Consider the following 25,509-nt stretch of genomic DNA (forward strand, 5'->3'; position numbering starts at 1 on the left):
CAGACGGACGGACGGACGGACTGTCCGCCGGACCGTTTTCAGCGGACATGTCCGCCCAGAGATTTCTGTCTGATGGTTGTACACACCATCAGACAGAAATCCGCGTGTACACGATACGCGGTGACGTGGCCGCAGCAAGGTGCGCCGCCCTGGAAGTTCAAAGCTTCCACGCATGCGTCGAATCACTTCGACGCATGCGAGGGATGGCAGCCGATCAGACATGTCCGGTGAGTCTGTACAGACGACCGAACATGTCCGACGGACAGGCTTCCAGCGGACATGTTTCTTAGCATGCTAAGAATTTTTTGGAAACACTGGGTATGCACAATTTCAGTCTCACAAGATCTAAAAAAAAAAAAAAAAAAAAAAAAAAAAACTACAATATACACGCTGAAAAACTTTATTGGAAACATGCCGACAAGCACAGCTGTATTAATAAATATAGGATCACAGAAAGGTTAAGGCCATCAGGATACATGTCACACAGATAATAAAAGGAATATAGATGGAAAGTAGACTGGTTGGATCCTCTTGAGTAGGACAGTTTAGCTGCTCTCTCCCATGGTGTGCTTGTCAAACAGGTACTCGCCCATGCCGTTCTCAGGCACCCCAAGGCGTTTCAGGTTGGTGATGAAATCTCCAAAACGTTTGATATCCTTCACCTGTTCCTCCAAATATTCAGATTCCAGGAAATCACACAACTGGAAAAATAAAAGTGTTGGTTAAATTTTAGAAGAAAACACAGAATATATATCTGGCAAAACTGTCATTTCTCTCCTTCTGCACCAGTAGAATATTTCTAGTCCCTATATTCAGTTCTGCGCTTTGAAGTACTGTATTTATTGGCATATAACACTCACTTTTTTACCCTGAAAATAGAGGGTAAACTGTGCCTGCGTGTTATACGCAGGGGGCTGTGGAAGTTTTTTTCCTGAAACCTCCCTCGTAAAGTTAGGGTGCGTGTTATACGCCGATAAATACGGTAATAATAATTTGCCAATACTCCTATTCATACAGGTGAAACAGCTAGAAATTTACTGAACAGACTATAGGGAAACATGTTGTGATAGTGGAGAATAGTATTTGTTTCAAGGTTATAAAGATAAACTAAAAATTTGTCAGACAAATTCACCCCCTTACCTACCAATTAGGCGCCTTTCACACTGGGGTGGGTTTAGCGGTAAAGTGCCACCAATTTTTTTGGTGCAGCGCTTTACTATCAATTTTGTGGCGCTATTCGCCCGTTAGCAGCTGAGAATAGGTTAAAACCACTGCAAAAAGCCTCTGCAGAGGCGCTTTGCCAGTGGTACCCATTTATTTCAATACACACTGCTCCAAAGATGCTGCTAGCAGGACTTTACCATCCTGCTAGCACACCGCTCCGAAAAAAAATAAATAAAAAAAAAAAAAAAATAACCCCCCCACACGCCCTCACCCAACTGTAGGAGGCAAGATAAAGCCCACAAGCGAACTTAGGTTAAGGCTGGGTTCACACTACTACACTACTTTCATCCTACTTTGCTCTGCTACATTGGTCCTACATCCATCCTACTTTCATGAACAGGATACTACTTTGGTCCGACTTCAATGATATTCAATGGGCCTGAAGTAGGATCAATGTAGGACCAAAAGTAGTACAGGGAGCATTTTCAAAGTCGGACCGACTTGTGTAGGACGCTACAAGACGCTCTCATAGGGAAACATAGAACACAGAGCAAAGTAGGATGAAAGTAGTGTAGTAGTGTGAACCCAGCCTGAACCTTTCCCCTGCAGTGCCCCCTAGTGGCAGAAATGCATATTTCTCTTGTTTGAGAACAGAGTTGAGAAGTACAGTGTTATTTGAATTGTATTCCAGGATTTGCAATAATTTGAAGCTTTCATTAAGGTCTTTAAGTTAAAGTTTGAATTCCATGTCAGATACATCATAAAAAGAACATATTATGCCGTTTTTTTCTGAAAATAAATAAAAAGCTTTGGAATATGGGCACGCATCCGTTAGACAGAAGGGGAGCCAATCAGCAGGTCCGGCAGACACCCGCGATCGTTCCCCCAGAGAGGCAGAACGCCGTTCTGACAGGTGAGGACAGAGATCCAAGCAGGAACGCGGATCTCTGTGTTCAGTCAGTAAGCTCCTCCTAGGGACACCCTTATGCCCCTTTTATATAACCCCCATTATATATGGAATAAAGAGCTACATTTACATTTTTAGCACTTTGAGTAGATACTTACATGCGGGTCAACTTTGTCCATGGCCAGCTTGTGCAGGTCCAGAAGAGCCTGGTTCACAGTCTTCTCCAGCTGCAAAGCAGCCTGCACAGCCTCCAGGGTGTTACCCCATTCATCACGCTCTGGTTGCTGAAAGAAAAATACAAAGTTTTAAAAGTAAAAATGATGTAACAATTTTTCATTGACAGTACAAAAGGTAAGCTTTTGGTGAAACAATTTTTTTTTTTTTTTTTTACACAAAAAAAATAGGAGGAAGCGGTCTGAGCCCCTTATTCTGGCTCATTACTGACAAGGGCACATCAACTAAGGCCCCATGCACACAAGACGCAGATGCAAACTCATCTAAACACATGTTTTCAAAACGCAAAAAACAGCGTTTAACCATTTCAGCCATTTTGCGAGACCAGAGTGAGTAGCAGCTGAGAGAGAAGCAGTGTACGTGTATTTAGCGTGTCACTTGCCACAAGTTGCAGATTGTCCACTGGCCACAAGTTGTGGATTGTCCACAATGCAAGCAATTAGTATTTTTAATGGTTTATCATTTGAGATTTCTAATGTAAAAAAAAAAAAAAAAAAATATATATATAGGTCACCTTTTAAAACGCCTGTAAACAAAATCACTGTAAAACGCGGTACCGCGTTTTGCATCTGAAACGCGAAAACTTTTGTGTCTGAACCCATTTGTTTGCTTTTGAAAAAACGAGCATAAACGCAACTGCCAAAAAACGTGACTGTGCATGGGCACATAGGATAACATCGAATGTGTTCAGGGGCAGTGGAAAAAGCTGTCCAATGCCTCTGAACACGCGATTACCAGCGTTTCGTGTGCATGGGGCCTAACATACAAGTGACGTCTCTTCCCAAGTGAGAAAAAAACATGTTTTCAACAAATTATTATCATTTGTATGCCCAAAGCTACAGATTGTTCTTACCTTGACAGCCTGCAGGACAACGCGTCCCCCACGCTTGTTTTGATATTTCATGAACTTCTCAGCATGCTCCCTTTCCTCATGACTGTGCTCCTTGAAGAACTCGGCCACATGACGAAGGGCAACATCATCACGATCGAAAAAGGCATACTGAAGAAAGGAGAAACATTTAATGTAAGAACTTACCTACCATTATGTGACACTTAACAGCTTATATTCGTGGGGGCTAAATTATTTCCCTTAATATTCATCAACTCCATCCTTCTGAAAAATTCATAGATACATTTTGCCTTTTTAAAATGCTCAACTACATATGCAAGTGAACTGGATATTGGCAAAGATGGGGAGAGGATTATGTTGGTTCCCACAGGGGGTGCATTTCTTTGCTCTCAGTTGGACATCTGTCTATTGCCACATATGGGTAAAAAAAAAAAAAAAACCCTGCAAGAAATCATTGGCCTGAATCAAAGGAGTGCACAAGTCTTCACATCAATGAAGCAGTGTTTTGTGCGCAGTCATGTTAGTACAAGGGGCCATCCCCAAACTGTTCCCACAAAGTTGGGAGCATCAAATTGTCCAAAATGTGTTGGTATGCAGACGCCTTAAGGCTGCTTTCATACTGGGGCGCGAGCGGTAAAGCACCGCCATTTTTAGCAGCGCTTTACTGACTTTTTTGCTATGGTATTCAGCTACTAGCGAGGCGATTTTAACCCCTGCTAGCAGCCGAAAAAGGGTTAAAACAACCCGCAAAGAGCTTTGCCGGCGGTTCAGTTGTGCTGCCTATTAATTTCAATGTGCAGCAGCAGCTGTCTCAAAACAGCATCTTCCTCGTGTAAGCTGCTGTCCCAACTGTATGTTAAAGTGAGAGTTGCCCTGACCCTGGTGGACTGAGTATACGCAACACCCCGAAGATACAGGTTTTTTTAAATGCATTTGAGCTAATTTTTTAGCTGCATTTGTGCGCATTCCAAAAAAAAAAAACAAAAAAAAAACCAAACACACATGATATACGTGTGGTGCCATTAATTGTTACATGGCACCCCAAAAGTGGCTAGCAAGTGTGCAGTTTGCCAAAAATGCACATAAAACCCAAATCAAAATGCACGTTAAAAGTGTCAAACTACATGATAAAAGAAGTGCCAAAACATGCATTATAAACCATACCAAAATTTGCATTAAAAAAAAAAAAGTGTCAAAATGTACAAAAATAAAAATGTATGATAAAAGATATACATTTTTTTATGATCTCTATAAAAAGTATATTGCACGTAAATTCTAAAATAAGCAAATAAATAAAAAATATATCTATAAAAAAAACCAAACACACACCAGTGGTCAGTGTTTAGTTTTAACTTTGGTTTCACATTTAAGACTCAGCTGCTCTGTAACCACACAGGGATCTCATGAGATCACAGGTAGCCCTCCCCCTCCTACTCAGTCAGATCTCAGGTGAAAATCTTCACTGTTCTTCTGAGAACAAATGTTCTCCACTTCATGAAACAGAGTGCCAAAGATTATTTCTCAGAGAACTAAAATTAGGTAAATTAACGTTTGATGAACGTACACCCTGGTGTAGCAGTGCATAGTGACCAATCAGCTTCTAGGTTTTAGTGCGTTCTGAAGCTCCAAAGTAGAGCTGTAAAAATGCTAGACGTTAAACTCGCAAAAACGCAGCGTTTTTGAGCTCCAGCTCAAAAAAAAACCCAAAAAAACCTGGACAGGTGTTTTTAAGCTGTAAAAAAGGCTAAAGAAAGTGGCTGTAACATCCATGGAAATGAAGCCTAATTTTATAGCTTAGCTGAACAAGCTGAAGTTAAAATCTGATTGGTTACCATGCACAGCTGCACAAGCTTTAGTAAATGGTCCAGCAGGGGGGAATTCCTCCATACACCTCTTGTGTGGAAACATATACAATTTTTTTTTTTTTTTAAATATATATATATATATATATATATATATATATATATATATATATATATATATATATATATATATATATATATATATATATATATATATATATATATATATACACACACACACACTCTACTATATAAAAAAAAAATCCTCACCATTGAGAGGTAGGTGTAGGAAGCGTACAGCTCCAAGTTGACCATACGGTTGATGGCAGCCTCGCAGTCACGGTGGAAGTTCTGGCGCACCTGGGATTCCATTTCAGCGTCTCAGGGGTTTGGGTGGCGCAAATAAGTCAGAGAAAATCAGCGATAATTGGAAGATGTTGGGGGGGGGGGGGGGGGAATAGCAAAGGACTCAGAGAGGGTTCCGTTCAAACACTGTTGAAGCAAGAACTCTGCTCAGAGTCAGGATTAGATCTGATCACAGCACAGAGGAGCTCTGTATATATAGGCAACCATCCTGAGAGCCTGGGGACTTCCCTCCCTCCCTTCACTTACCTCATCCACCACAAGCCAATCACAGAAAGCTTGGTAATTAGTGCAGGCAAGATTATGAAATAAAATGACCCTTTCATTTTAGCTTTATTGGACTATTATATTTAAATTAAATCCTAAATTGCACAGAATTTTTATTTATTGACTCATAAAGTGCCTAATGCTTGATTTTCAGGCTGTTTTACAACTGCACATCCAGCGTTTCCGAAGGACGCGTGTCACGGTGTCACACAAATCAGACACAACTCAGGCTGCCTTTTAGCTGAAAACGTTTGCTGGCTTTGTGAATCCTGTGCTTGGAATCCTGGACAGCCATCAGTGGCCCAGATTCAGTAAGCAATTGCACCTGCGTAACCATAGGTTACGCAGCGCAATTGCTGACTTGCGCCGGCGTAACGAGTTCTCCTGATTCAGAGAACTCGTTACGCCGACTGCAGCCTAAAATCGGCTCTTATGCCACGCAGATTTTAGGCTGCATTCTTGCGTTGACCGCTAGGGGGCGCTCCCATTGTGGTCAGCGTATAGTATGCAAATTGCATACTTACGCCGATTCACAATGTTGCGCGGGCCCTGCGTACGCAAGGTACGGAGTTTCCGTACGGCATCTTTAGCGTAAGACTGCCCCTTCTAATAGTAGGGGCAGCCAATGCTAAAGTATAGCCGCCGTTCCCGCGACTTGAAATTTGAATTTCACGTAGTTTGCGTAAGTGATTCGTGAATGGCGCTGGACGCCATTCACGTTCACTTTGAAGCAAATGACGTCCTTGCGACGTCATTTGCCGCAATGCACGTCGGGAAAGTTTCCCGACGGAGCATGCGCTCTACGCTCGGCGCGGGAGCGCGCCTAATTTAAATGATTCCCGCCCCCGGCGGGATCATTTACATTGCGCGTGCTTACGCCGGGCAATTTTGCCGGCGCGCCCTCGCAATTTACGGAGCAACTGCTCCGTAAATCAAGGGCAGCGCAAAATATTTGCGTGGGCGCAGGGCAAAATCGTTGCCCTGCACCTCCGCAAATATAGCGCAGATCTCTTTGAATCTGGGCCAGTGGAGATAAGTCAAATTTCCACTCTAGATAGATGCACAATTAAGAATTGGACTGGTTTTATTATGTTGTAGTGCTACTTTATGCCCAGTACACACAATCAGAAAATCGGACGGAAAATACAGTTTTTGAATCGATCATACGATAATCTTTTCGAGAGCCAATCATGACAGTTCATCCGAAATTATCCAAAGGGACAAACATGAAAATGTTCTCGTAAAAATGTATGATTTTAGTTTTAATCAGTACAGTATTTGTCTGAAAAAAATCGGCATGCCAAAATCACGCATGCTCAAAGATTACAATACATCACTTTTTAAGTTGTATTCTGTTGTACGAGAACTTTCATAACTTTAGTAACCTCTTCGTTTTCGACATGTGATTAGCATGAGAAAAAAAACAGACAATCATTAGTTCGATATTCTCATTGCACGTACAAGGTTTTGGAGTGCTTGAGGGGAGAAAATATGAACAAAGCTGCTTAATTATAATAAATCTGTCTCCATAGGTGTGCGCAGCCTATTGCATTGGGGTGTACACCCCAAAGTTTAAACGCACATCAATGCCACCTGCTGTCACAGGAAGGAAGCTCTGTTGGTGGGAGACAGTTGATTGGGGCCATAACGTTACGCCCTAAATACGGGTGTAATGTGTTCCTAAAGTTGAACCAAGCCTTTAATATAATGGGGGCATTTGCACTGGCCACTGGCACCCCCAATCACCCACCTGGTTCTGCCCCTGGATAATGCTAATGCCCATGGGGTGATTAGGGTGTGCCCAGGCTCACCCTGGGCGCAAGCCTATGTCTGTCTCACTGCTCCTGCGTGGCATGGCCTTACTGTGCAAGAAAATTAAAGTGGTCATAAAGCCTGAACATTTTTAGCTTAAACCGGAGTTCCACCTAAAAATTGAACTTCCGCTTAACCCACTCCTCGCCCCCTTACATGCCACATTTGGCATGTAATTTTTTTGGGGGGGGGAGTGGGGGCTTCAGGAGAAGGGGACTTCCTGTCCCACTTCCTCCTTCCGCCGAGGGGCTGGTAAGGCGATTAGCTTAATCGCCTTATTGCAGCCCCTCCCTGTAGGCGAGCGCCTGTCCAATCGGACGGTGCCGCACCGCTCGCGCATGTGCAGTGCCGCTCACGCATGCGCAGTGGGTGCCCGGCCGTGAAGCCGAAAGCTGTCACTGCCGGGTGCCCACACTAGGAATGAAGACGCCGGCCGGCGAGGGGGGGCGAGGAGCGGAGCCCCAGCCGGGGCATCGCTGGAGCCATGGAGCAGGTAAGTGTCTGTTTATTAAAAGCCAGCAGCTACACTTTTTGTAGCTGCTGACTTTTAATAAACTTAAAAAAAGGCTGGAACACCCCTTTAATGCATTCTATGTGTTAAGGTAAGAAATATGCTCTTCAACTTATTTAACGCCCCCACCACCCATTCCTAAACACTTACCTGACTCCTCCATCAATCCAGCACTCTCCCGGCTGCATCACCATGGCCATAGGCTCCTACTGCTATCAGCCAACCCTCTGAGGAGGGAGCAGAGAGCATGACCGAGCTGAGCTGTGTGTGTCTATGGATGCACACAGCCCAGCTCGAGAGCATGCCCACACAGGTGCCCCCTCAGCACACGGTAAAGAACAGCTCTGTGTAATATCATTGATCAAGGGCTAGCGTTAGGGATACAGATGCAGAAAAGGTAAGTGTGAGGATTAGTGTTAGGGTTACAGGTAGGTAAGTGTGAGGATTAGACCCCTTTCACACTGGAGCGTATTGCAGGCGCTATAGCGTTAAAAATAGTGCCTGCAATACGCCTTTAAAAATATGTCCCCATTCACTCCAGTGTAAAAGCAAGAGGGGCTTTCACACTGGAGCGGTGCGCTAGCAGGATGGTAAAAAAAGTCCTGCTAGCCGCATCTTTGGAGCGGAGAAAGAGCGATGTGTTTACCGCTCCTCCTCCGCTGCTGCCCATTGAAATCAATGGGACAGCGCAGCTATACCGCCCGCAATGCACTGCTTCAGCAGCACATTGCGGGGGGTTTTAACCCCTTCTAGGCCGCTAGCGGGGGGTAAATGCGCCCCGTTAGCGTCCGAAATGCGCCGCAAATCCACCCATAGCGTCGGTGGTAAAAATAGCGGCGTTTTACCGCCGACTCTATGGGCGGCACAGTGTGAGAGGGCTCTTTCGGAGGAAAAATATATAAAAACTAGACTGAAGCTTAAAGGGGTTGCAAAGGCTCATGTTTTTTTATTTTTTTACATAACAAACATGTCATACCTCCATTGTGCAGTTCGTTTTGCACAGAGTGGCCCCTATCCTCGACTTCTGGGGCCCCCCGGGAGCTCTCATGGCTCCTCCCCACATCAGATAACCCCCTAGGAGAAGCACTCTCCTGGGCGGTTACCTTGCGGGCGCGCTCCCTAGTCCAGCATTTGCAACTATAGACAGCAATGCCAGTGCCCACATCATTGGATTTGATGACAGCAGCGGGAGCCAATGGCTGCACTGCTATCAATCTATCCAATCAAGAGCCGGGACCCCGCACAGAGAGGGAAAGCGCGTCTCCGCCGAGGGAAATACGAGGCTCAGCTAAGTAAAACGGGGGGATGGGGGGCCATGTGTTTTTTCACCTGCATAGAATGCGTTAACCACTTAAGGACCGCCTCTTTCTGAGATGTGTTTACACGTTAAAAACATTTTTATTTGCTAGAAAATTAATTAGAACCCCCAAACATTATATATTTTTTTCTAAAACCCTATAGAATAAAATGGCGGTTGTTGCAATACTTTTTGTCCCACCGTATTTGCGCAGCGGTCTTACAAATGCACTCTTTTGGGGAAAAAAATCGCTTTTTTTAATAAACAAAATAAGAGAAAAGTAAAGTTAGTCCAATTTTGTTTTATAATGTTACGCTGAGTAAATTGATATCCAACATGTCACGGTTCAAAGTGGCGCCCGCTCGTGGAATGGCGACAAACTTTTACCCCTAAAAATCTCCATAGGCAACATTTAAAGAATTCTACAGGTTGCATGTTTTGAGTTACAGAGGAGGTCTAGGGCTAGAATTATTTATCTTGCTCTAACAATCGCGGCGATACCTCACATGAGTGGTTTGAACACCGTTTTCATATGCAGGCGCTGCTCAATTATGCGTTTGCTTCTGAACGTGAGCTCGTCAGGGCGGGCACTTTTAAAAAAAACTTTTATTATTTATTTTACTTTTTTTACACTGTTTAAAAAAAAAGAAAAATTGGGTCACTTTTATTACTATTACAAGGAATGCAAACATCCCTTGTAATAGAAAAAAAGCATGACAGGACCTCATATGAGATCTTGGGTCAAAAAGATCTCAGATCTTTTTATGTCATTCTAAAAAAAAAATTGGCCCTTTAAAAGCATTGGGTAGAAGTGACGATTTGACGTCGCTTCCACCCTGTAGTGGTATCGAGACGGGTGGCGGCCATCTTCCCCTCGTCTCCAGGCCACTGACGTGAGAGGATCCGATCGCCTCTGCCGCTGCTGACGGCACCGGAGAGCGGCGAGAGGTGGGGCCCTCTCCCGCTACCGATAAATCTGATTTTGCGGAGTATCCGCCGCAGAGACCACTTTTATCTGAAAGAGGACCGCCCGCTCTTGAAGAGGGTACTGGGGTTATGGTAGCTAGCTGCTACCATAACAACGGTAATTATCTTCAAATTAGCAACGTATAACGATGGCGGGCGGTACATAAGTGGTTAAGGTGAAAAAACACGAGCGTTTACAAGCCCTTTAACCTCAATGTATAGGCATAAAATGTCTAATGTATCCCTGAGTAGATGTATCTGTGAGAGACCCAGCAAATAGCCTGACACATATAAAGAGAGGCCCGGAGTAACGCTGCAGGCGTCAACAGAGGGCCGGCATGACAGGGGTTAACGGGTCAGAGCTTGGGGGAACATAGGGTTAGCGTGGGGTTGGCAGATCCAGTGGGGAGGAGGAGGCTCAGTTAGGTTAGGAGGAAAAGGAAGTGGGGGGGCCAGGTCACCACGAGGAGCGGAGGGTAAGCAGCTTCCCACTCACCCGACCTGTGTATTTTAAGGGACCGTTATTTACTGGTATGGGGGTTTGATGACCACGAGTGGTGGACATTGTGGGGGGGTGCAAGGTCCCTGCTAGGTCATATGGGCATCTAAATGGCATGGTTAGGGACCCGTCTGAGGTACGGCTCCCAGTTGGTATATGGGTACCTGCTAGTTGTCTCTGAGTCTGAGGTTTTAGCGACTGGAGGCCTGGAAGTGACTAGCAGGTACAGTTATGGGTTATGCCTATTGGACCTTGTGCCCCAGGGTGGTAAAAAATACTGGAAGTTTTATATAAAAGGTTATTGTGTTATGATGTTAATTATTGAGAGTTATATATATACAGTATATTTTGGTTATATATAGTTTGGTTAATAAAATGTTAGTTTTGGCATATTTATTCCATCTAAGTCTTTTGTGGTTATTAGGGGAAGGGATGGGGTCATTGGTTAGTAACAAAGGCCCAGATTCACAGCGGAGATACGACGGAGTATCTCAGATACTCCGTCGTATCTCTCAGAGTATCTATGCGACTGATTCATAGAATCAGTTACGCATAGATATCCCTAAGATCCGTCAGGTGTAATTGTTTTACACTGTCAGATCTTAGGATGCAGTACCGCAGCCGCCGCTGGGGGGAGTTTGCGTCGTAAACCAGTGTCGGGTATGCAAATTAGGAGTTACGGCGATCCACGACGGTTTTTCGCGTTCGCTACGTCGCCGCTAGTCTAGTTTCCCGTCGCAAAGTTAGTCATTGTTTTTGGTGCCCTAACTTTAGTCAGCAAACGTATTGCTGTCTAAAGTATGGCCGTCGTTCCCGCGTCGAAATTTAAAAATGAACGTCGTTTGCGTAAGCCGTCCGGGAATACGGAATTACGCTACGCGCGTCGCGTTCGAAAAAATGACGTCACTGCGCGCAAAGCACGACGGGAATTGCGAAACGGAGCATGCACAGTAGGTCCGGCGCGGGAGCGCGCCTAATTTAAATGGCACACGCCCATTTGAATTGGCCCGCCTTGCGCCGGACGTATTTACGATACACCGCCGCAAGTTTCCAGGTAAGTGCTTCGTGGATCGAGCACTAAAATTGGAAACTTGCGGCGGTGTATCGTAAACGGGTTACGTTACACGGCCGCAAATGTATGTGAATCTGGCCCCTAGATCCTAGAACATACAAAACCCACTGTCCAGCTAGAATTGGCCAATTATTAAAAACCCAACCATAGCAGTTGCAAGGAAAATTATATGTAAGAACCCACCTCAAAAAATCTTCCCTTGGCATGCCAAGGCAGTCAGATAGTTGTGGGAAATAGAATGAAATGGGTCTGCACCTGTATCAGGGCGTGGTGAATAAAGAGGCTCTCCGCTACACACTTTACAAGAAAGAATCCCTTGGTGTGACAATACAAAATTTAGAAACGGGAAGAAACCATTGTAGAACAGTTAGGATTAAAAATATGAAAATCTACAATATCACTATAAGGCCCCATACACACAATAGAATCCATCCGCTGAAAAATCCCAGCGAATGGGTTTCAGCGGATAGATCCTATGGTGTGTACACTCCAGCGGATCTGTTTCCGCGGATATTTATCCCCTGGGATGGATTTCCAGCGGATAAATATTTGCTGACATGCCAAGCAAATCCATCTGCTGGAATCCATCCCAACGGATGGATCCGCTGGTCTGTACAGACTCACCGGATCCATCCGTCCGAAGGGATCCCCCGCATGCGTCGTAATGATTCGACGCATGCGTGGAATTCCTTATATGACAGCGTCGCGCACGTCGCCGCGTCATAATCGCGGCGACGGCGCGACACGTCATCGCCAGAGGATTTCGGCGCGGATTTCGATTCGATGGTGAGTACACTCCATCGCATGGAAATCCGCGCAAATCCTCGAGAGGATTTATCCGCGGATACGGTCCGCTGGACCGTATCCGCGGATAAATCCTCTCGTGTGTATGGGGCCTAAGGTGAGGGGACCAATCCTTCACCCAATTAAAAGAAAATGGACACTCCTGTGACATACCTTTGTGCTGCTTTGTAACACGTAATATGTGTACTAGAAAACAAATAGATGCTTTGATATTCCTTGTTTGCATGAAAGGCTACAAGTAGTACACAGGTGAAAACATATTATTTGCTAAGTCATGGAAACACATTTCTGCTTAGTCACGGGGCAGAGAAATACACACAGGTCAAATGATCAATCATCAGTTTCTACCTGCAGTAAAACAAGTTTGGAAAAGGACAAACTGTTCAAGTAGTTATTTCACGTTCTGTTGTATATGGGTCCACGTACACTAGGCAGCAGAATAAAAAGCCAGGACTGCTGTTAGAAAAAGCATGTAAAAACTGTACGGCCCGGATTCACAAAGCACTTACGCCGACGTATCTCGAGATACGCCGCGTAAGTGTAACTATGCGCCGTCGTATCTGTGCGCCGTGCCCACAATATGAGATACGCCTAAAATAGGCTTCCTACGACCGACGTAACTTGTGGACGCATATGGACGCATATTTCCGCTAGGCACATTTTCTGCTCCCATTGATTTTCTATGCACATATGCAAATGAGGGAGATAAGCCGATTCACGAACGTAGTTGTGCCCGGGGCATAATATACGCGGTTTGCGTAAGTCGTAAAGTTATTCCCCATATAGGAGGCGCAAGTCATGCTAAGGTATGGACCAGGGAACACAGCCGTCGTATTTTACATCATTTAGGTAGTACGTGAATAGGGCTGGGCGTAGGTTACGTTCACGTCGTAGGCAGTGATCCGTCGTATCTTAGGGAGTAGTTCCGACGTGATTCTGAGCATGCGCACAGGGATACGTCCACGGGACGGCGCATTCGCCGTTCGTTATTCGTATCTTTATGGCGCTTGGCCCATCATTTGCATGGGGTCACGCCTCATTAGCATGGCTCACGCCCACTTCCACCAACGCTGGCTTACGCCGAGGAAACCCAGCGTATCTTTAAGAGCGAGTGGGAGCGAGTGCTTTGTGAATCCAGTGCTTGCCTCTGTGCGCTGCGCCGGCGTATCGTAAAAGAGATACGCTACGCCGATGTAGTGTCACAGTCTGCTGCCTATCGTAGAATGCTGCGGAAGTCACGTGGCGGCCAACTGCGCATTGCGCAATGCGTTCCAAACGCAAGTGCGATGCGTTCCAATAGATTTACGACAGTACACACCAGCGAACCCGGCATTCAGGGCAACGTAAATTTAGAGGAAAGTGGCCAGTCGGCCTCACGTCCTCGCTTCGCTCGGACGGCTCGCTCCGCTCGCTCGGCCTCCTGGCTCTTTTTTTAACATCCTCCAATCCACGGGGATGTTAAGGAAAGAGCCTGGATGCCGACCGAGGTTTCACTGGTGTGTACTGTCGTGAATCCATTGGAACGCATCGCACTTGCGTTTGGAACGCATCGCGCATGCGCAGTTGGCCGCCACGTGACTTCCGCAGCATTCTACGATAGGCAGCAGAATGTGACAATACACCGGCATAAATATGCGCCGATGTATGTGAATCCGGGCCTAGATGTGTTTAGGCATGTTTGCGTTTATAAGCACTTTTCCCCAAAACACTAGAAAAATGTACACTTAGAAATGCATGACACACTTAAATGCTGTGTTTAGACGCGTCAAGTGTTTTTTTCTGCCTGAAAACTCCTAAACTCAACTAAACTCAGCGCCATTCCCTGAAACAGAAAAGCTTACATATTTGATTGTAATGTGTGGTTGCCTTCATCCCTGAATGCACAGGCCCTAAAGTCGGGTACCACCACACAGTACAGTGTTCAGCCCTGTCCAGCCACAGCCTGCACTAGGCTTTGACAGGCCACTTGCATTGCATTGCATTGCAATTTTCCCTTATCCCCCCCCCCCCCCCAAGATGTATGAGCATTATGTGTCAGCGAAAATCGCCCCCAACACAAATCCCCTCCCCTAAAAAAGAGAATCTTCTCCCTCCAAGCACAAATCCTCCCCCCCAATCCCCCATCTGAGCAGAAATCCACCCAATCATCCCTACTAGCACAAATCCTCCCCCCAAAAAATATTTTCCCTCTTCCATAATACTGTTGTAGTACAAATCCCCCCCCCCCCCCCACAGCACAAATCCTTTTCCCAAATCCCCCAAATTTCCACTCCTAGCACACCTGCCCAAATTTGCCCTAGAACAATTCTTACCCCCTGTGCTGCCCCCCAAATCCCCCTTCTCAACACAATTCCACCCAGATCTCCTTGTGGTGCCCCCCCCCACCTCAGTGTCCAGGGCAGCCATCCCTCCTGCCCACCCCTTGTCCCTGCCCTGGGCTCAATGCTGCATCTGTTCCTCCTGGGGCATTAAAAGGCTGCTGCAATACTCCTAGACCCCCTTGTGTGCAAGGAGCCAAATAGTGTCAGAAACATGACTGTATTGACTTGTAAGGGTGACCCAGCTTATTTCCACATGGCCAACAGAAGTACCTGGGCTTCACCTGTACTGTACATACAGGGTTGCAGGTTATCAGGTAGGTATTCAGCTCAAACCACATACTGTCATGTGAACAGATGTCGGTTCTAGACCTCTTTTTCTCATCCTCCTGGCCAATATGCCTCTAACCCCTTCTCTCCTGGAGTACTCACATACTCCTGGAGTTCACGCTCACCATCAGGTGGAAGATTCCTTTTCTTCCATCGCCATTCACTCCAAGGCCGATTAGGCTTGCACCAGTAAAGCACATATCTCATCTCATAAGGTGTTGGCTGTACCATCACATTTAGGGTGACCACGTGTCCCGGATTGCCCGGGACAGTCCCACATTTTGCAGGTCTGTCCCAGACACATTCATTCCAGGACAATACAGTGTCCTGGAATGAAACTGACACAGCCACCCCCCGGGCCAATCTGATTCCCCCAAAAAAGGCCGCCACATCACCGCTTTACTCATTGACAGTACTTGACCTGGCCGGGAATGCCTGGAGGAGCACAATCCCACCCCCTGCTTGTGATTGGAGAAATCATAAATCTCTGTGCCGTGATTCATTACAGCACAAGCTGATTTTTGGGAAGGGGGGGGGGGTGTCCCTAATCACATCACCTACATAGAATAGCACCCACAGAAATGGCACTAGAGGGCCAAAGTCCATTCTCTGACTGTCATCTGGATGTTTTGGTACTCCAAACAAAACAGGCACTGATGCATCCCCTTGACAGACTGATCTCCGGACAGTCACCAACTTGGACAACATGGAGCAAAAACTGTGTTTTATCCCCCAAAAGGAAGTTCCTTTTAGGCTTTTGTAATGGAATTCATTATATCAGGGGATCTGATACCTTCAGTACATGCATGACTGGAAGGGCTTCTATCCAAAAGAAAGAAACCATGGCTGAGAGGCATAAATAGAACCTTCAGGGCCCCAGTGCAAGAAACCATAAAGGGCCCCCCTGACCCCACTCATGGTGGCGGAAAGTCAGAACACACTTCCCCTGATCAGCGCCACTGTCAAAGGGAGATAGCTCTCCTGACTGGCACAGTTTTAAAGTGCAAAATGCCTCATGGCTTGGTGTTCAAGCAACATGCATCCTGTGTCAGCCAGGGGCAGATCCAGGGGGGGCAACAGGGCAATTTCTCCCCCCGAGAAAATGAGCAGGTGAGCACCGGTGGGTGAGTGAGAGGACAGGCTGGTGAGTGAGCAATCATGCCCGGCGGTAAGGCTGGTGAGTGGGCTGGAGTGTCACTGAGCGAGCAGGCAGGTGTTCTGTCAGGAAGCCGCCGCTACCCATCTGAATATGCAACTGAAGTAACGTTGCATCGCGGCCATCTTGGTATGCCCGCACTTGTCCACAGTAGGCCTAGGGTTAAAAGTCGGCAAGCGGACATCTTTTTACACCCATCGGAGTCTTGCTTTTCACAGTTATTATAACTCCATACCCACAGTTGATCCAGAGGAAGGCAAAAAAAAAAAACAGCAGAGCATGAGATCCAATTTGCTACAGCAGGGGAAAAAATTCCTTCCTGATCCCCCGAGAGGCAATCGGATTTACCCTGGATCAACTTTACCTACAAATCTTAGTACTCAGTTATATTCTGTACATTTAGGAAAGTATCCAGACCTTTCTTAAAGCAATCTACTGAGCTGGCCAGAACCACCTCTGGAGGGAGTCTGTTCCACATTTTCACAGCTCTTACTGTGAAGAAACCTTTCCGTATTTGGAGATTAAATCTCTTTTCCTCTAGACTTAAAGAGTGCCCCCTTGTCCTCAGTGTTGACCGTAAAGTGAATAACTCAACACCAAGTTCACTATATGGACCCATTATATATTTGTACATGTGGATCATATCCCCCCTAATTCTCCTCTTCTCAAGAGTGAATACATTTAGTTCTTCTAATCTTTCCTCATAGCTGAGCTCCTCCATGCCTCTTATCAGTTTAGTTGCCCTTCTCTGCACTTTCTCCAGTTCCCCGATATCCTTTTTGAGAACTGGTGCCCAAAATTGGACTGCATATTCGAGATGAGGTCTTACTAACGATTTGTACAGGGGCAAAATTATATCTCTTTCTCTGGAGTCCATACCTCTCTAAATACAAGAAAGGACTTTGGACATATTCTGATAGGTAGTGGCTTTCTGACATCATCTCTCCCTGCCCGCCCTCACTCTGGGACACAACCACTGGCAAGTGACAATCCGCATATTGTAACAGGCGACATTGGCAAATGACAATCCACATCTGGTGGCAGGGGATGTGGCAAGTGACATGACAAGTGACAATCCGCATCTAGTGGCAAGCATCGGTGGCAAGTGACACACTCAGGGCTCCCACTGATTCTGCATTATGGTGAGCTGAACTATTTAATTTTAAATTACAATGTAATAATAGTAATAATGCGCTTCAATCATCCTGACACCATATTAACCATGGCGCCGTGATGATTGAAGCGCCAACACCAGCCATTGCCTCGACAAATTGCCCGCAAAATTTTCTGGTAGTACCCCTTCCGAGACTAGACTCTGGATCCGCCCCTGGTGTCAGCTAGTGATTTATTGCATTTCGATGTACCCTAGAGCATCTTGTGTTATCTAATGACATATGTGCACCCCTACCTGCTACCTGTGACTCCCATACACTTCAGAGCAACCTTTAGTCATCTAGTGATCCCAGTGCACCCATGACACTAGTGCATATGAGATTTGGTGCCTACACCTCTCTATTAGAGTCACCTTTTTTTACACTTTCCTTGTTTTCATGGTCCTAACCTGTCTTAAAATACTGTGATAATGTGCAAATAACCTTATATCAGATATTTATTCCTGATGATGATGTATAAAAGAAACACATGGGCAATCTCAATACAGGCAAAAGTCACTTTGGCAACAGTGCCCACAAACAAACATGGCAACAAAAAGAATTAAAGCAACTGTAGTATCAGGCTGCAACGTAAAAATTTTTTAAAAAATGGAGGGGGGGTCTGAAAACTTTATCTTTTCAAAACCAGAATAATAAATAGGCCTCTCCTAGAGGGTATCCAGTAGTCCCCCAAAAACAACTAATGCCACCATGGTGTTTTCTCAAAGGACTTGAATGTTTCGCAAAGAAAAGGTAGATGAATACTTACCCGCCATTGGTTTTGATGACGCATGTTTAATGTTTTTTTAATGGTCAGCGTTGGAGTATTTGTTAACAAATTAAGAGTCACACCTTTTAAAAACAATGTATTCATTATGTGAGATCGTCTTCATGTATTATTGATTGTTAAAATATTTTATTACCTACATTGACAAGACACAAAGGTAACCCGGGTAATGGCTTAATGTATATAGTAAATGTATACAAGCCAGTAATGTAATACACAGGCAAACACAGGGTCATGTTACACGCACTATGAACAATGTGACTGTTTAATGCAAATTAGATCTTTCCGTTGATAATAAATCATGTGAACTTTAAAATAAGGCTGAAGGTTGGTCAACTTTTTTAGATTGTGGCGTTAAGGCATTGCAGAGAAAAAGGAGTGCCAGGTATAGAAGATAGAGAATATACTTACCAGTAAGATCTTAAAGAAGTCTATGGCAACAGTACAGGAACACAGAAGGACAGCTTGTTAATAGATGCTGACATTCCCCAGCACAAAAGATTGCTGCTGGAAAGTAATATGGGACTTTTTTTACATGTTGGCACATTTCTTACCAAATTAAAGCTTACCAGTTCTTATACCGCGTACACACGATCGGAAATTCCGATGAGAAAACAGTACATTTTTTTCAGACGGAATTTTGCCTCAAACTTGTCTTGCATACACAAGGTCACACAAACGTTGTCTGCAATTCCAATCGTAAAGAAAGCGTTGACGTACAACATGTACGACGAGCCGAGAAAAATGAAGTTCAATAGGCAGTGTGGCTCTTCTGCTTGATTCCGAGCATTTGTGTTTTTTTGCTCGTCGGAATTGCATAGACGATCGTAATTTCCGACAAGAACTTTTCCCGTCGGAAAATTTGAGAACCAGCTCTCAAATTTTTGCTGTCGGAAATTTAGACAGAAAAAGTCAGATGGTGCCTACACACGGTCGGAATTTCCGACCAAAAGCTCACATCAAACTTTTCTTGTCGGGAAATTCCGATTGTGTGTACGTAGCATTAGACGTGAAGGCTGCATTGGTTTTATTCATTAGGCCTTTTCCTTTATTTTCACCTGGTGATTCAATGAACTCCAAACTCATTCACATAGGGGAGGGCTGGGATCTGGGGATCTTATTAAAGGGGGCGTCCAGATTCCGATAAGCCCCCCACCCAGAGACCCCCACAACCACCGGTCCGGGTTGTGGGCAAGAGGCCCTTGACCCCATCAACATGAGGATGAGGTGCTTTGAGGTGGAGTGCAGAGCCCTTCTACCCCAAAACACCCGCCTATGTTGAGGGTATGTGGCCTGGTATGGTTCGGGGGGGGGGCGCCTGCACACCCCCCCCCTTTATGGCCCGTCAGGCTGCATTCTCAGAAAAGGTTCTGGTATGAATTTGGGGGGAGACCACGCCTTTTTGCACTATTTTTTATTGCTGGCATGTTTTGTTTTTTTTTTACATTTAGCTGTCGACGGGGAACCCCACTGACAGCTGATGAGTCATCCAACGGTAATGACATGGCGGCCAGCTTCCCTGCCTGCTCCTTAACAACCAGCTAATGTTAAAGTCTCCAGTGGCCGTCAGCTCCAAAAATTCTAAACTGCATCTAATTAGCAGCTTTGGAAACTTGCAGCGAAAACGGGGGGGAATCGCACCACACATGTGTGAACCTAGCCTTTAAAATAACATACTTTTCATTCTGTTTTTATAACTGTTCCTAGAGCCTAATAATAAGAAACAAGCAATCAATGTGCATTGCAAGCTGCTCTTTTGGGACCACATAGAGCCTGCAACCAATGGGAAATCATGTGCAATGCATTCTACGCTGCTCCAGGCTGGGCATAAATCAGCAGCAAAGAGGAATTGCTGGAATTGCTGGCATTGCATATGTAGCGCTACCCTATTGAGGGCCACTGGAAGATGACTGACACCTCTGACACCCTGGCATATATTGCAAAGTGATTATGCAATTACACAGGCACCTGACTGTAGTAAAGTAAACAAGTATTTTACTTAACATTCTTATATAGAAGAAATGGCTCTAAGGTCCCCAGACCAAGGAGCCAAATACAAGGGGGGGTTTTTGGGCCATGGTTGGACTATCGCGGTACTATTGGCAAGGTATGAAAATTAGAAAGGAACAGGTAAATAATAACAAACAGTTTATTGAATTACAAAATCAATAAAAAACATCATTGGACAATAGAGAATTAAAAATACAATAAATGACCAACATAACACCAGTGTGGTAATCCCAGAAGGGGGAGAAGAAGAGTGGGCTGAAAGTCGTATCGAACATCTTTACTAGTTTCGCGGCTAGAGCCGCTTCATCAGAAGAAAGTCTAAAAGCCCCCGCGCGAAAGGCGGAGAGGGCCGTTGCCACCTCATGGAGTCCCGGATGGTGACGGAAGGGCACTGGTATGGACGATTTGGACCTTGGATGCAAGGTTTGTGTAACAACAGGTAGGGGGCCTCCGGGAAGGAGAGCCCTGGTTAAGGGTTTCTCGAAGGAGCCAAACTGACCTCCACTGACGGGTGTCCATGATAGTGGAACCCGGGAGGAGGGGACCACAGGGGATCCCATGGGGGCGTCAGGGTAGTGACGCTCACCAAAGGCACTGTGAGCCAGGTAAGGCCACAGAGGGTCCGAAGTCCGTCGGCCATGGCCATTAACCAGGGCTCTCCTTCCCGGAGGCCCCCTACCTGTTGTTACACAAACCTTGCATTCAAGGTCCTTTAGTCCATACCAGTGCCCTTCCGTCGCCATCCGGGACTCCATGAGGTGGCAACGGCCCTCTCCGCCTTTCGCGCGGGGGCTTTTAGACTTTCTTCTGATGAAGCGGCTCTAGCCGCGAAACTAGTAAAGATGTTCGATACGACTTTCAGCCCACTGTTCTTCTCCCCCTTCTGGGATTACCACACTGGTGTTATGTTGGTCATTTATTGTATTTTTTATTCTCTATTGTCCAATGATGTTTTTTATTGATTTTGTAATTCAATAAACTGTTTGTTATTATTTACCTGTTCCTTTCTAATTTTCATATCTTGCCAATAGTACCGTGATAGTCCAACCATGGCCCAAAAAAAAACCCTTGTATTTGGCTCCTTGGTCTGGGGACCTTAGAGCCATTTCTTCTATATATCTATATTTTGGATGATGGTATGCCCCTTTAAATGTTAAATCATTTTTATCCTCAAAGGTCATTTATTAACATTTATTACTTAACATTCTTGACGCAAATTAGAACAAGAACGATTTAGGTAGATATATTTTAGTGTTAAACTCTTACTCCTGGTATATATATGCAAAGGGTATGAAATGTAAAAAAAAAAAAAAAAAACACACAATAAGTCCAACAGTAGTAACCAGCAGGTCCTGAAAGAGCCTATGACCGCAGGCATAAAAGAGAAGTGTCATGCCTTTGGCCTACAAGGAAATACAGTAATATCTTCTGGACTTGTAATTCAAATAATGTCCACTAGATGCCACTCTTAACAAAGGACTGTTGATGGGCAATGTTCTATGGTAATGTACATTTCCTGTCGTGTTATTGAAAACTGTCTTCACTTCCTATCACAACTCTTTTTTCTTTCCACTGCACAGTCCATATGGAGTCAACTTAGCCTGCACCATGTTTCCTATGTCCCAATCTCCTAAGGCAGCATCGCTGGTATGATAAAGACTGTTTATCTATATGCCTAGTAGACATTTGTTTGTGTTCATATAATTCTTATATGTTCATTTATTTGTTTATCTCTAGTTTCACCATTATTCATACGCATCTTATATGGCCACCTTGCATCCTAAATAACCAGACTGTCTGTAACTTTGTAACATCGTAAAAAAGATCCAAAGTTACAGACAGTCTGGTTATTTAGGATGCAAGGTTTAAGCTGTATGTTGAGCTACATACATGCCAGGGGCAAAAGTGGAGCGAGAACAGAACAAGAAGAGAATGATCTTTTCTGCCAGACTGCTCCCTTTAAATCCTGATGCCATGGGCCCAACGAGTTTGTGGCACAATTATAGAACAGCAAGTTACAAGAAATGCAATAATTAATCTCTGAGTAGAGTTGCCCTTGATGTGTGCAGATGTTGAGAGTAGGGTGACCACGTGTCCCGGATTGCCCGGGACAGTCCCGCATTTCGCAGGTCTGTCCTGTGCACATTTATTCCAGGACAATACAGTGTCCCGGAATGAAACTGACACATCCACCCCCCCAGGCCAATCTGATGCCCCCAAAAAATGCTGTTACATCACCGCTTTACTCGCTGACAGTACTTGTCCTGGCCGGAATGCCTAGAGGAGCACAATTCCCGCCCCCTGCTTGTGATTGGAGAAATCATAAATCCCGCTTCTCTTGTGTCCAATGACTGTGCTGTGATTCGTTACAGCACAAGCTAATTTTTGGGAAAGGAGTTTGGAAATGTGGTCACCCTAGTTGAGAGGAGAGTGGAGTCCTTATGATGTAGATGTTCAGTGTCTTCAGCTACCTCAACAAGGGCCCAGAAGGTTTGCTGTGCAATAGCAACCAGCAACAGAAAATAGCATGTGCAAAGTGTTTCCTTTTTGAGGCTTTAATGTAAAGAGATGGGATAAAGGTGCCTGCATGCAGTGTCTTTGTGGGGTGTACACAGGGTGGGCTTCTGCCTACTCACCAATCCTGATGATACCAAGGTTTAAGGTAATAGGATTTTCTGCAAAAGGTTCTTAAAGATTCTGCCACTAGTGAAGGGTGCCTAGGCATGCACCTATTGATGTTGAGATTCTACTGTAACTGTACCAGCGATGATAAGAGTGACCCCCCCCCCTCAACAGGGAGCTGGCAATGGTGGGTCGGCTTGCTCACATTCCCAGGAGCAGCTGGGTCCCAGCTCTTAGCTGAAGGTCTAAAAAGCTCAGGCTGGACTTCTTTCATTCCAAATGATATGTTTGGCTCAAAGACAACATTGCGCATTACCAAAAAAACACCATACCCACAGTGAAGCATGGTGGTGGCAGCATCATGCTTTGAGGCTGTTTTTCTTCAGCATGAAAAGAGACCTTATGCCGCGTACACGATCGGAAATTCCGACAAGAAAACTGTGGATTTTTTTCAGATGGAATTTTGGCTCAAATTTGTGTTGCATACACACGGTCACACAAAATTCCGACGGTCAATTACATGGTGACGTACAACACTATGACGAGCCATAAAAAATGAAGTACAATGCTTCCGAGCATGCGTCGACTTGATTCCGAGCATGCGTGGGTTTTTTTGCGTGTCGGAATTGCATACAGATGATCTGAACTTTTCCCGTCTGAAAATTTGAGAACCAGCTCTCAAATTTTTTGGGGTGGAAATTCCGACAGAAAAATTCCGATGGAGCCTACACACAATCGGAATTTCCGACCAACAGCTCACATTTTCTTGTCGGAATTTCCGATCGTGTGTACGCGGCGTTAGTCAAGGTATAGGGGAATTATGAACAGTTCCAAATACCAGTCAATATTGGCACAAAACATTCAGGCTTCTGCTAGAAAGCTGAACATGAAGAGGAACTTCATCTTTCAGCATGACAACAACCCAAAGCGTACATCCAAATTAACAAAAGAATGGCTTCACCGGAAGAAGATTAAAGTTTTGGAATGGCCCAGCCAGAGCACAGACCTGAATCCAATTGAAAATCTGTGGGGTGATCTGAAGAGGGCCGGGCACAGAGGATGCCCTCGCAATCTGACAGATTTGAGGTGTTTTTGCAAAGTAGAGTGGGTAAATCCTGCCAAGTCAAGATGTGCCATGCTGATAGACTCATACCCAAATAGACTGAGTGCTGTAATAAAATCAAAAGGTGTTTCAACAAGGCAGGGTTTGACAAATTTGCTTGGAATCTAGGAGCCAGCTAAAAAAGTTAGGAGCCAGAAAACACACCCCGTCCCGACGAGCATGCGCGCAGAAACGAAAACACATACGTGAGCAGCGCCCGCATATGTAAACGGTGTTCAAACCACACATGTGAGGTATCGCCGCGATTGGTAGAGCGAGAGCAATAAATCTAGCCCTAGCCCTTCTCTATAACTCAAAACATGCAACCTGTAGATTTTTTTAAACGTCGCCTATGAAGATTTTAAAGGGTAAAAGTTTGTCGGCATTCCACGAGCGGACGCAATTTTGAAGCGTGACATGTTGGGTATGAATTTACTCCGCGTAACATTATCTTTCTTAATATTAAAAAAAATGGGGATAACTTTACTGTTGTCTTATTTTTCAATTAAAAAAAGTGTAATTTTTTTCCAAAAAAGTGTGCTTGTAAGACCGCTGCGCGAAATACGGCATGACAGAAAGTATTGCAACGATCGCCTTTTTATTCTCTAGGGCAGGGGTATTCAAACTACGGCCCTCCAGTTGTTCAGGAACTTCAATTCCCATCATTCCCAGTCATATCTGTGAATGTCAGAGTTTTGCAATGCCTCATGGGATGTGTAGTTCTACAACAGCTGGAGGGCCGTAGTTTGAGGATCCCTGCTCTAGGGTGTTAGGATAAAAAATATATATATAATGTTTGGGGGTTCTAATTAGAGGGAAGAAGATGGCAGTGAAAATAGTGAAAAATAGTGAAAAATTACATTAGAATTGCTGTTTAACTTGTAATGCTTAACTTGTAATACCAACGGCCACCACCAGATGGCGCCAGCTCACATCTGGTGGTAATAACTTGTAATACCAACGGCTCACCACCAGATGGCGCCAGCTCACAAAAAACTTTCCAAGCCAAGTCGCCAGGACACTATTTCTAGTCGCCATGACGACCGGGATTTGTCGAGCCCTGCAACAAGGTATTAGTTTAAAGTTGTACACACTTATGCAATCATATTTAATTTTTTTATTTTTACTTCCCTCCACCTCAAAGATTTCAGTTTCTTGTTCAATTGAATTGTACAGTTTATAGGTCACATTAACGGTGGAAAAGGTTCTGAAATTATTTATCTTTGTTTCATTTTTTTACATCACAGAAACCTGACCTGACCTGTTTTTCTTGTATCTATTTGGATGTGGTGCGTCATAATGGGTTACGTCACTGCACTTGTTTATTGCTATTTAAATATTAATAAATCGAAACAAAACAAATGTTTTGTTTTTTTCTGCACATGTCTATTCAGTATTTAAAAATTGGACTTGATATACACTTTAAAGCTGGCCATACACTATACATGTTCAATTTCCTTTAAATTTACCTTCCATTATGTAGTG

The 25,509-nt window shown here is 44.8% G+C and overlaps 1 protein-coding gene across 1 annotated transcript; it reads right to left on the reverse strand.

Moving 5' to 3' along the window:
* Positions 1 to 384: 384 nt before the first annotated feature.
* Positions 385 to 5,420, reverse strand: LOC120915338 (ferritin, middle subunit-like). Its single transcript, XM_040325749.1, has 4 exons — positions 5,228 to 5,420; positions 3,159 to 3,305; positions 2,230 to 2,355; positions 385 to 701 (listed from the first exon to the last, which is right to left on the reverse strand). The coding sequence occupies exons 1-4, from the start codon at positions 5,327 to 5,329 to the stop codon at positions 546 to 548; spliced, it is 531 nt and encodes a 176-aa protein (XP_040181683.1). The 5' UTR covers positions 5,330 to 5,420; the 3' UTR covers positions 385 to 545.
* Between the last annotated feature and the right edge of the window lie 20,089 nt (positions 5,421 to 25,509).

This window comes from Rana temporaria, chromosome 10, assembly GCF_905171775.1.
Source record: "Rana temporaria chromosome 10, aRanTem1.1, whole genome shotgun sequence".
NCBI classification, from domain to species: Eukaryota; Metazoa; Chordata; class Amphibia; order Anura; family Ranidae; genus Rana; species Rana temporaria.